The sequence below is a fragment of the Nyctereutes procyonoides genome, unplaced genomic scaffold, assembly GCF_905146905.1.
Source record: "Nyctereutes procyonoides isolate TBG_1078 unplaced genomic scaffold, NYPRO_anot_genome, whole genome shotgun sequence".
Classification (NCBI taxonomy): domain Eukaryota; kingdom Metazoa; phylum Chordata; class Mammalia; order Carnivora; family Canidae; genus Nyctereutes; species Nyctereutes procyonoides.
In genome coordinates this window covers 11,160,548-11,172,398 of record NW_026575037.1, presented here as the reverse complement: position 1 = coordinate 11,172,398, position 11,851 = coordinate 11,160,548, and the positions used below count along the sequence as shown (strand labels likewise).

Here is an 11,851-nt window from a genome sequence, read left to right as displayed (position 1 = left end):
GATACTTATGCTCTTTGCAATTTAACTTCATACCTAATCTCATTAAATACTCTCATTACTTCCCTCTTTGGATCTGAGCTGCCCTGGTGACTTGGTTGGCTCAGTCGAATGTGACAAAAGTAATAGTACACCAGTTCCAAACCTAAGCATGTTTTCACTCTCTCGAGACCCAGCCACCATGTGAAGAAGCCTGGATTAGCCTGCTGGGCAATAAGAGAGACACATGGCCCAGATACCACCATTGCCCAAGGCAACAACCAGCCAATCCTTAGATATATGACTAAGTCCATCCTAGACCAGCCAATTCTCACCAACCCTCCAGTGAATCACAGACACAAAAACAGGCCAGTTGAGATTGGCTGAGCCTGGCCCAGATAAACTGAAGTATCTAGCTGACCAACAGACTCATGAGCAATAATAAATGCTTATTATTTCAAGACACGGAGTTTTGGAATGATTTAGCATGTAGCAATACCTAACTAATATAGCCACTGGCTAATTCTTTGAATTTGGGCAATTTACTTAAACCTTCCAGACCTTGGTTTCTACATCTGCAATATGGTGATATTAAGTAATAATACACATTACCTCAAGGGAACATTGTGAGGATTACAGAGATGAATATATGTGAAGCACTTGGAATAGTGCCTATCACATATCAGTAGCTACAGTTTGTGGATTATTATCTGTGGAGCACTATGCTGAATATTTTCCATAAATTTTCTCATTGTGTCGTCACAAAAGCTCTATGAAACCAGTACTATTGTTGTTTACAGGTAAAACAGGGAAAAGTGAGGCTCTGAGAAATCCAGTAATGTGCTGAAGATCACTTGGCTAACAAGTAGCAGAAGTGGGACTGAATTCAGAGCCTGCTGTCTAAAGCTGGATCTACGTTGTCTGTGAAACTGCCTCTCTGAACTGGCAAGATGCAATAAGTTAGGACAGTGATACTCTCCAGCAAAGAATTCTCCCTTAAGTGGGGGCCTATTGCAAATAAAGGACTAATCAACACATTGTTGCTTTTCTTGAAGTTTAAACCAAATCCTTGTCTAGATTGGTGACCAAAGCTTGGGAATCACCCACACTGTAAGTCAAGAGGTATCTTTTCTAGATGGAGATTCAAACTCCATTATCTAGCAGCTAACAGCATTACATCCCTCACCCTTGGGATCTCTCTTCTGTTATTTAAATTTCAAATCTTTCTTTTCTTCCCTAAAGCGATTTGAAGAACTGGACCAATTTAAAAGTTTCAGCGAAAGGGAATTACCTTGAGATCAGCCCTTAATACGCCCTGAGCACCTTTCTCTCTTTACCTAACCGCTTCAGTTTATAAAGTTCATTTAGCCCTATTGACTTAAGAAATACTGTTTTAAATCCTGTACCCACTTGTTGTCTTAACAGTCATGCTAATTATTCTCATTTAGAGTAAACGTTCACATATTCACTAAAATGCGTTAGTAAACAAAACTATAAATTATATCCCTTGGATATCATTCCAAAGGAAGGAGCCGAAGGAAAAGGGCAGAAGTCAAGCAACAACCAAGGAAAAAGTCTGCATTGCCTGATATGGCCACAGAGAGGCAGCAGAGGGTGAAGGACCAGCCGGTGGGGAGAGGGGGCTTCCACAGTCCCTTGGAAGCAACAGCACTGATTTGGAAGGAGCGTTAGCTGACCCGGATTTAAGGGAGTTGATGAATGGTTCAACCTTCGATTCCCTCACTCCAAATTCTGTAATGCTCTGCACATCAGATGATATACAATATGAAACAGCTCTAGTATTCTTGAAAGAAATGTAGACTTAGAATCTGGTCCTTCCATTCTATTCAAAAAGGCAATAAATGATTTCTGGCTGATGCCTACTGTGTACAAGGCACTATGCTAAGTACTGGGAATCGATAATAATAGTAACTAATATGTATGGGACAATAACACTGTGCCAAACATTTCATTCAATATCCCCTATGAGAGGTGCACTCTTATATCTTGATTTTACTGGTGAGGGAACTACCATAATAACTTCCCAAGGTCATACAGCGAATGAGCCAGGATTCCAATCCTAAAATTTTGACCCTAAGGCCAGGGCTGTGAACTGCTTTGCTGCAATCTGTTCTGCCCATCTTATCACGGTAAATAATATGGCTTGTGACCTTGAAGAGACCAGTCGAGGGGAAGGAAATAGCGTGAAGTGCGCTGTGCAGTATGGACCACAAAGTAAAAAGAGTGTGTCCTAGAATCACAGAAGTGGGAGAGATTAACTCTGTGCAGTAGACATCTGGGAAGGTTTCACTGAGGAGGTGATTATTTTTGCTGAATTTAGAGGAAGGCAGTCTTCTCCTTATCCACCCCCACCCCGAGTTTAAAAAAAGAAAAAAAGAGGAAGAGGAAGCCAGCATTCCAAGCGGAGAGAACAGCATGTGTGCGAAGGCCATCTAGGCAGGAGATAGGTCAGAGAGGGACTTGGGTCAGCTCACAGTGAGCCTCAGATGCCATGGTCAGATCTGGACCTTCTCTTATGGTCAGAGGGGAACCCTGAAGGAGGTTTAATGCAGCCAGGATGTGCTCAGATCTGGCCTTTATGATGATGCTCAGATGACAGGCGGTGTGGGAAATGAATGGGAGAAGCTGGGGGAAGGAGTGGACCAGTTGGAAAGTGGTCTTTATAGCTCAGACTGGAGAGGACAAAATGCTCCTCTAAAGAAGTCTCCGTGAACCTGGAGAGGAGATGCTGGACTCAACCCATTTGCAAAATTGGATAAGATGGCATGTGCAAGAGATGAGCCCAAACATGGGTGGCCAGGACTTCTGTGTTATCAGGTTAGAGGAATGGGAGGCAGTGCCTGTCTGTGAGGGATGATGATGACCTTGGTTTCGAATGTGTTATTTATGAAGAGCTTGTGGGACATCTAGGGAAGGTTTGGTAGGAAGCTGAAGGTTGTAATTTAAGCTTTTCTCCAGCTGGGTTTAAATCTAATCATTAACTCAAGAGCCATTTGCTGAATGCTTATATGGGAGGCCCTGCAGGGAGAAAGAGACCCGCCTAGTACCAGGAGGTTGCCAGCAGGTGCAAAAAGGCAGAGAGCAGGGATCTAAGTACTCCAGTTCGGGTGAGTATCAACAGCAGTGCTACAGGAAGGAGAGGCATCCATAATCAGACCCAAAGGCTCAGGGAAGTTTCCCCAGAAAGATCCTTGAGTTGGCCTTTGGAAGTTGCCTCCCTAGCTGATTAAGGAGGTGGAGGGTAGCAATGATGAGAGAAGGGGACACAGCAGGAAGGTGGTCCAGGATGAGAAAGTAAGGAAACATGAAACAGTAACAGCAAATCTAGGAACTGGGACAGATTTGTTTTCAAGGGACTTGGGAGAGAGTAGGGAGAGAGGCCGGGGAGGCCAGCCACAGCCTACTTAGGAAATGCTTTGCCTGCTGAGCCAAAGTCTAAAGATATTGGAGACACTGGCTAGCAGTGTGATTGATCTTCAGGAAATCACATAAACTCTTAGCCAGTCACAGCGTGAAAGTATTTTGAACGGACACCTGGGACACGTAAAGGTCAACAAAGAGCTGCTCTTCTTTCTTACGTGGACCTACCATCTTCAGCCACACCATGGAAGCGAAGGCCACTTTTTATGTGAGAGGGAGCATTAGGGGGATGAGGACAAGCCTTGAGGATGGTCTCACTGGACTGTGGGGCCTGCCCGCACACACTCCCGCCACTGAACGTCCGTCATCCCCATTCATTTCTCTCTCACTTGCTGATTACACCTGCCTTTTCCTACTCGCTGCCCACATTTGCTTCCAAATACGCACATTGTGCCCTTGTCCAACCGTATTTAAAATCCTCACCCACTATTGAATAAATGAGGTTATCTTCGGTTGAAAGTACAGCTACTGCTTTTGGTTTTCTGCCAAACGGGATACACTCAAATGCATGTAAAAGGGCAAAAAAAGATGGAAAGAAAGAAAGGAAAAGAGGACAGTGTGGATACCTCTTGGCTTCCCTGAGTGCCACATTAATCATCTCCTCACTCCAGTCTTTTACACACTGGACACCCCTGATTGTAGAGCTGCTCTCTCCCGCCGGCTGCCCGGGGCAGGGTCCTTGCCCCACGAGCCTCAGTTCCCGTATCACAGGCTAACATACCTACCTCACAGAGCTGGTAAAAGGACTCCATGAGATCAGGGCCTACCACAGCCTCTGATCCAACCTTCTTCCTCAGGTCCCTCAATTCTGAATCCCTCCTGGAGTTGCCCACAGAGTCATTGGTCCCTTATACCTGGGCTTAGAGTGCGAATCCACCAGGTTTCCTCCCTGGCATCCCTGGAGTCTGGTCACTTACTCAGACTAACACTAGGGAAGAAATAAAAGCCAAAAAAGGTCCAGATCTGTGGACAAACAGATAATCCAAGAAAAGTGCTGGAGAAGATGGCAGTAGGAGGACCCTGAGCTCACCCCGTCCCACATTTTCAATAGATATCATCCACATCCAAGTCAATGCACCAGAGAGTATGGATAATTCACTAGAGAAGAAACTTTTAAATAGTGGTAACTGGGGAGGGTGAGCAGGGGGCAGGGAGGGAAGAGGATTAGGATAAGAAAGAATAGGCTATTGGCAAAGGAAGAGCAGTTATGATCCTTGCAAACCTACCCCCAGATTCCTTCAAGCCCAGCTCAACCCTCTTGCTCCCTCAGCCCATGGAATGGAGCAGCCTCACGTACAGACTGGCTTCCCGTAGCTCATCCCAGAGACTTCTACGAAATTATTTGAAAAAATACTCTTGAGTTCATACGAAATTCTAATGCAACTTAAAAATGGACAAAAGTGAACATGCCCCCAAAGCCACCATCTAACTGACCACCTGAGGCAACTCAGCCAAGGGGGTCTCCCCTTGTGCTTCTTCCACAGTTCGCTGTGGGAGAAGGACATGGGCTCTCAGACCCAGGCTGACTGGGTCCATTTGACACAACAGCCAGACACAAGTTGAGGCCATCATCAGCTAAAGGAAGTTGCCAGTCTTGGTGGCCACCCTCAGCACCTATCCCCTTCTCGTCAATTCTACCCAGGCACCAGGCAAACATAGGCCTTTCACTTGTACCTCTGACTGTGACACGAGAGCTCTCCCATGTGTGGGGAGGGATCTCCGGAGGCCAGCTCCCCCACGAGGCTCTCCATGGCCTTTCCTCTTCCCTCTCCCTGACCACACGGCCCTTGCAGACAGGATCTCATATTTGCGTTTCATTTTTATTTTACAAGAATATATAACATGCTGAAACAGGGAAACAAGGATTGAGTACATCATTCCTATCGAGGAAACCAGCTCCATTGTCAATAATAAATAAATATTTAAACAGTGAGGGGTCCCTGACAGGTGCTAAGAGGTTCCCAGCACGTTCAGAGGTAGAGTCTGGTGGAGAGGGAGACAGTCAGGCTGCCAGCTCCTGCTGAGATTCTCCAGCAGAGGCAAACTGAAATTACGATAATAAATAACAGGAACAACACAACAGTAATAAAAATAATATGCTATGACAATTGTCACAAAACCGACAACACATTATAAATAATTTTCTCCCAGAGGACCTCATAGTGCGGAGAGAACAGTGTTGCTTTTCCTGGGGCATGAGGGGGCCGCCTGGTTCATTCACCTCCCGGCCTGGGCTCCTGCAGAAGTCCCACCACAAAACGTGCATTTGGTGTTGCCCTGAGGTGACAAGCAGGTTCGGATTCCCGTCATCGTCATCATCTTCATCATCATCATCATCATCATCGTCTTGGGGCTCTTCCAAGCAGTCTCTGTCCCCAGCTGCACCCCCAGGGTCCTAAGGTCTTCCAAGGGTCATCACAATCCCTGGCTTGACTTCCCCCAGAGAAACCAGTAAGTGCACCTCACATCCACAGGAAAGAAATGGAAGGCTCCCCTTCCGCTCTGGGCATCTCTTTTTCCCCTCTTCTCACGCCCACCAAAAAGACTGGCTTGATTTCAATGGAACATTTGGGAACTGCCAAGAGATTTATGACCCTTTTCTCGCTCACTCCACACTGCAGAGCACAGGCGCTGGACTAGCTACTCACCGAGGGGCCCCACGCCTTCCTCCTCATGGGCTCTATGTTCAAGGGCAGCCCGGAGCCGAGGGGGCACGGCCCAGCAACAGGCCCTCACGGGCCCTGCTCACAGGTGGACCTCGCTGCAAGCACAGGGTCAGGGACCCCCTGCAAAGGTCACCAAGAGCACCAGGATGAATTTCACAGGAGCGAGATGGCCCATTTCCAGGCTCTCTACTGATGCAGAAATGGGCTCAAATGGCCAGTTTTTGAGGTATTAAAAAAAAAAATCTCATTTTGGGCAAGCGTCAAATTGGTTCTCTGGCCTTGAGAAGACCATGAGGCTGGACACAGGAATGTGGAGAAGTGCAAGCGAAGGGAGCCTCGGGCGGCCCAGAGGTGGGTGAGGAGGACAGAGCGGGAAGGCACCACATCCGCAGCTGCCTTCTGGGCCCCGGGACGGCCGGGAGCTAGGAATACAGGAGGCGGCCCGAGTCAGCTCCTCACCAGCCCCAAGAGCCCATCTGGTTGCCCTGCTTGGGCTCGTTTTCAAGTTCCCTTTTCCATGCTTCCCAAACCACCCTGAATACGTCCTGCCCCGGGGAGAATGACAAGAGCCAGCGATGGCTCCTGCACCACTTTTCCTTGCCCCGGACAACCCTCAGCTTCAGCCCCTATCCACTGGGATGCCCACTGGAAGTGGGTGGGGGTGGGGGGCCCCTCTCCTGCATGGAATCCAGTCCCACAGTATCTGGAGGAGAAGGTGCTTCCCAACCAGGCTGCCGGATGGGCTTTTTTCCATCACTGTCCTCTCGGGCTCGCTCGGTAGAATCTGCCTCAGGGATGGGTGACTCCACCTCTCTTCCCGGCCGGCTCCCTCACTGCCAGGAGGCTCAAGTGTGTAAGGGCTCCGCTGGGCTGCAGCCGGACTGGGAAGCAGAGGCGGCCGACGCTTGGGCAGCCAGGTCACGGTAGGCAGGTGACTTCAGGAAGCGCGGGTAGGAGTCCTTCTCCATCAGAGTGCGGATCTTCCCCTGAGCCACGTCAAAGCATGTAGCCATGGCAGCCTGCAGGTTCTTCTCGGTCAGCTCCCTGGTCTCGTGGTCTATGTTCACCTGTGGGAAGGAAGGCCAGCACATGGTGGGTCAGGGGTGGGCAAGGCACAGGGTCCAGAAAGCCAAGGGGGGCCTGACCAGCAGGTGCAGCAGGAGAAAGAATAGCCGATTCTGAACCAGGAAGCTGCGGTCTCCTGAGCTGACCATTAACTAACTGGCTTTTCAGCTCTGGGCCTGTCCGAAGATCCAGTGTCGGCCCTCCAATCTCTCAAAGTTATCAAGGAGATATTAAGAACGTATACAAATCTAACACCTTTTTGTCCCCGCCTCTGGACCTCCCTGGTGCAGTTCCCCATCGCCTCTCTCCTAAGGCCAATGCCAGAGCCTGCGAACTGGTCTCTCTCTCCTCGGCCCTCAGGCCTGCGGTCTGTCCTCCAGCCAGCGGCCAGGGTGAGCCCTTCTAAGCCCTCAAGTCAGCTTGCCAGCAGCAGTGTTGTCCTCCGATATCACTCAGAGGAAAAGCCAAAGCGCGTGCCGGACCCACATCTGGCCACCTGCCTGACCTCATCTTCTACCCTTCCTTCCTCCCTCTCCGTGCTCCACAGGAGCCCACTGCCTGGTGGCTTTTGCACTTGCCACTTCCTGTGTTGGAATGTTCTTCTCTCCTTTCTCTTATGCATCTGTTCATTTGTCACCCTGTGGGACAGCCTGCCCCTACTCCGGTGCTCCCTTTCAAAACCTGCTTTCTTTGGATCAGGACATGTACCATCACCTGACGTGTGTTTATTCATTTAATCAGTTATTGTCATCTTCCCTCCTTGGGGAAGAGACCTCTTGTCCCTGCTACGTCCCTAATGACTGTAACAGTTTCTTGCATGTAATTGGTGCTCAGTAAGTCTTTGTGGAAGAACGTGGAAAAAATCAAAGTGCCCAGAAAATGCAATACAACGCATGGTACAAAAGCAAGGCATCGCTATTCTCTCTCCACAAGGTGGCCCCACTCGCCTTACCGAATGCTGGTGTCAGGCAGCAGAGACCTGACTGAAGGCGCAAAAATTCAGGGCCCCGCAGACCAGCTAGCCTGAGGCAGGTCACCCAGCGGACTGAGGCAGGTCACACAAGGTCTCCAGGTTGACTGGTCTCCCCACTCATGTGTTTTGAGCCTCTAAAAAGGCCTTAGTTGGCAAAAGTGGGAAGCCAAAACACCTGCCCAGCCATCTAACCCCATCAGTGAGTCTGAGGGGAATAGCACCCAGGAGAGGCAGAGAGCCTGCTTTCCTAGTCTCTGGCCACACAAGCCCATTCACCCCTGTGCCAAATAAGATCACTCTCTCAGCTCAACCCTGCCCCGGCTGGATACCACCCCATCCCCAATCCTCAGCGGGGAAAGGGCAGGCAGGGTCTAGAGGACCCACAGAACATGCTGAGGCTCTGACCTCTTTAGGGGCTTCACTGCGGATGAATTCCTCAAAGATCTTGTGAGCCCGGGAGGCCAGCTTGGCAGCAGATCGGAGCTTCTTAAACTCTTCACAGGCCAGCCAGAACTCCAAGTTTTCCTCACTGAACTCTGTCTTCAGGAAAGCGTGGAAGGCAGCCACTCCATCTGGGGTTGAGGGGAGAGAGGGAGAAACAGGTCAGATAGCAGGACAGCGGGGAATAAAAGAAGAAAGACAGCAATTGTAGTTAATGGTTCTATTTTTAGGATGTAATTTTCTTGAACAAGGACCTGCCTTTGTATTCTGAACAGAGGCTGGCACACTAGGGGATCATTATTATTATTACTACGACTATTATTTTGCCCACGCTTTTCAGAATCCCTCAGGCTGGCTCCAAAGCACATGGGTACACATGTGCCATCCGCAGACAGACACAACGGGGTCCTACTCACTTTTACTGCTCAGTAGCGAGTCAAAGGACTCTTTCCACCCCAGCACATCTTCTGAGAAGTTTCTGCTAAAAAAATATATATATATATATATAATAAATAAACAAATAGCAAGATTTTAATTTTAAAAACCAAACATACTAATGCATAGAATAAATCCTAGAACTCTGATGGGGGTTGTATGTTCACACAGAGATTTGCTGAGTGATTATTGGAACCAACTTCTCGAACCCTTAGTTGAGGCCGCAGGTATTTTTCTGGAGGACAATTCAGTAATGAGAAACCAAAGCCAGGGACCTTCTGGCCCTCAGTAAATAACTCCCAGACTTCATTGTCAAAAATCATTTCTATTCCTCTGACTCTGAGCTTTGTTTTCTACACTTCGCCCAGGAAGTAAGGGCTTCATGGAATAGAGGTTAAGTCTAGTCATAACCCCAGAGCCTACAGCAGCACCTGGCACCACTAATGTTAATTATGAAAGGGCTTATAGCCAAAGTGCATGCTAATGGAAGCAGAATCACTGACCGAAAAGCCTCAAGTGTTCTTAGACCCCGTCCTAGACTTGGTTGCATGGACAATGACGTCTCCAGGTGGGAGAGTCTGGTAACTGGACATTCCCACCTTGGGTACACACAGCTGTTGGTGGCCTCAGAACCCTGGAGCCACCTACCCAGTCACTCATAGCAGACCAGCAGGAAGCTTCACCAAAATCTCCAGGAAGGGGTCACCAGGGCCCACCCTTGCATGTCCTAGTTTCTCCTTGTATTTTCTCTCTTGTGGCTGTTTTCCTAAATCTGGCTCCCTCCCCCCTAGGGCCCTAGGCTGGCTTGCAAGACTTACCCATCTCTGCTGTGTTTGCTGCTCCACTCGAACTTGCCAACGTTCCCAGTATCTGAGCCCAGCTCTGATTTGTGAAGAAAGATCCCCAGTCGTGTCTTGAACTCTTTGGCTCTGGAAGACAAAGCAGGAACATGTAGGGATCCTACATTTTCTCAGCCAGGGCAAAAAGGTTTATGGGATCCTGAGGAGTTTGGGGCTGGTGCCACCCTAATTCCAGCCTCAGGCGTTCCTGGGAAACTTCGGCTGTTCCCAGGGCTTAAACTTTGCTTGTCTGTTAACAGTGAAAGTCATGTTTCAGCTGTTCTTCAGCAGGACTTACACTTTCTGAGTTCAGGGCACAGCACACTCGGGTCCCCCCCCCCCCCATTTAAGCACACTGATCTATCTTTGTGCCTGTTGATTAGCAGAAGGCCGGTGGGCACCCTCTAGACTTGTCCTGAATATTTCTCAAACTGTGTGGAAATTGATTCCTGCTTCCACCTTCTTCGCCTTTTCCTTCCCAGCCATCAGCTCCAGCAAGGACTAGAGGTGGTTGAGTAGCTCCCTGGGGAGTGGGCACATCCCTCACGGGTGGACCCCCCAAAAACCCCTCCCTGCCTTCTCAGGGCCCCGCGAGGGGCATGCTCCCAGGTCTGGGCTGTAGACTGAAAAGCGCTTAGGAAACTAGAAAAGGGAACTCTGCCCGCCGATGCCAACGTGCTCTTCCTGCAGCGGGTCTTCAGCAGGTCACCTGAGGACTGCCACTTGTCAGAGGATGGGGAATGACAGTCCACGGTGACTCCTCTGCTTCCCGCTGCCTTCCCTTCTCCCTTCTCTTGGCCCGTCGCTCCTCTAAGACTCTAAGGGAAGCCTCAGGGAATGTGGAGCCTCTGCTTCTCTACTCAGGTCGCTCGAGTCCCCCCGGAGCCCGTCCGCCCCACTCCCGAGGGACTGGCGGGACCTGGCCTTCCTGCGGGCGGCCGGCAAGCTCCGGGGACGAGCTCCTCTTACCTCTCCAGGCAGGTGGTGGGGAAGGCGGCCAGGGTGCGGCACATGGCTGCGGGTTCGGGGCAGCACGTCGTGGAGAGGATGGTGACGGGCTCCAGCGGTCACCACGAACCTCCGCGGACGCCGGGCGGCAGGAGGGCAGGGGCGGCGGCGGCACAGCACGCGGCGAGCCCTAGCCTGGCGGGGCTGCTCTGGTCCACTCGCGCCTACCACGGCTTTTATTCCCTCGGAGGGAGCGGGGCGGGGCCGAGCGCCGCCGACCAATCGGAGGGCGGTGGGGGCGGGGCCGGGCGCTCGAGGGGCGGGGCGTCCGCAGGGGCCCGTGGCGCGGCGCACGCGGCTGCGGCTCCCCGCGGCTGAGCGGGCTGCGGAGCGAGGAGCGGCGGGAAGTCACACGGCCCGAGAAGCGCCCACTCGGCTCAGTCGGAAAAAAACCCGGAGGCTCTCGTAAAAGCCGAAAGCCGACTCCGCGGTAGCCGGCGGATCTGCGGGGGGGGGGGGGGGAGCGCGTTGGGGATGCGCACACCGCGCGGATCTCGCCCTGCCTGCGCCTGAACCTGCTCCGTCTTGACCGACGGCGGCCAGGGCTGCAAGCCCCGCAAGACGACGCCACGATGACCCTGATAACCCCCGTTTGCTGTGCTCCTCCCCGAGCGGTCGGTCAAGGGGGCCAAGTCAGCCCTTTACCGCAGCTCCTCATCTCATCACCTGTTTCACAGATAAAGAAACTGAGTCAGTCCCAGTTAAAGGGACTTGCGCAAGATCAGAGGGTTGGGGCTGGCAGACAAACGGCCGGGGCGGGGGGGGGGGGGGGAGCGCTCTTCATGGAGCATCGGTGTGCCAGGCGTTTTTACTGAGTTAGGACGAGCGAGGTAAAAGATTTGCTCAGCGTTTCAGGATTAGTGTTATGCCAGCATTCAAATACGAATTTGCCACGCTTTTTCCACTGCCCTCCCAGCCAAAATTAGAATCCCAGCACCTCTGTAAGCTGATGAATGATCCTGGGTTCAAGCAGCAGCTAGTTCGGTGTCTTATCTCTGAAGTCCAGG

General features: G+C 51.0%; 1 protein-coding gene across 2 annotated transcripts; it reads right to left on the bottom strand.

The window, feature by feature from the left end:
• Positions 1–5,228: 5,228 nt before the first annotated feature.
• Positions 5,229–10,978, bottom strand: RGS16 (regulator of G protein signaling 16). 2 transcript variants are annotated; one of them, XM_055319002.1, is made up of 5 exons: positions 10,806–10,978; positions 9,816–9,926; positions 8,979–9,043; positions 8,527–8,693; positions 5,229–7,150 (listed from the first exon to the last, which is right to left on the bottom strand). In XM_055319002.1, exons 1-5 carry the CDS (start codon positions 10,847–10,849, stop codon positions 6,929–6,931), a joined length of 609 nt encoding a protein of 202 aa, XP_055174977.1. In that variant the 5' UTR covers positions 10,850–10,978; the 3' UTR covers positions 5,229–6,928. The 2 variants fall into 2 exon arrangements, with proteins under 2 accessions (XP_055174977.1, XP_055174978.1); XM_055319003.1 differs by having other exon boundaries at positions 8,979–9,040.
• Between the last annotated feature and the right edge of the window lie 873 nt (positions 10,979–11,851).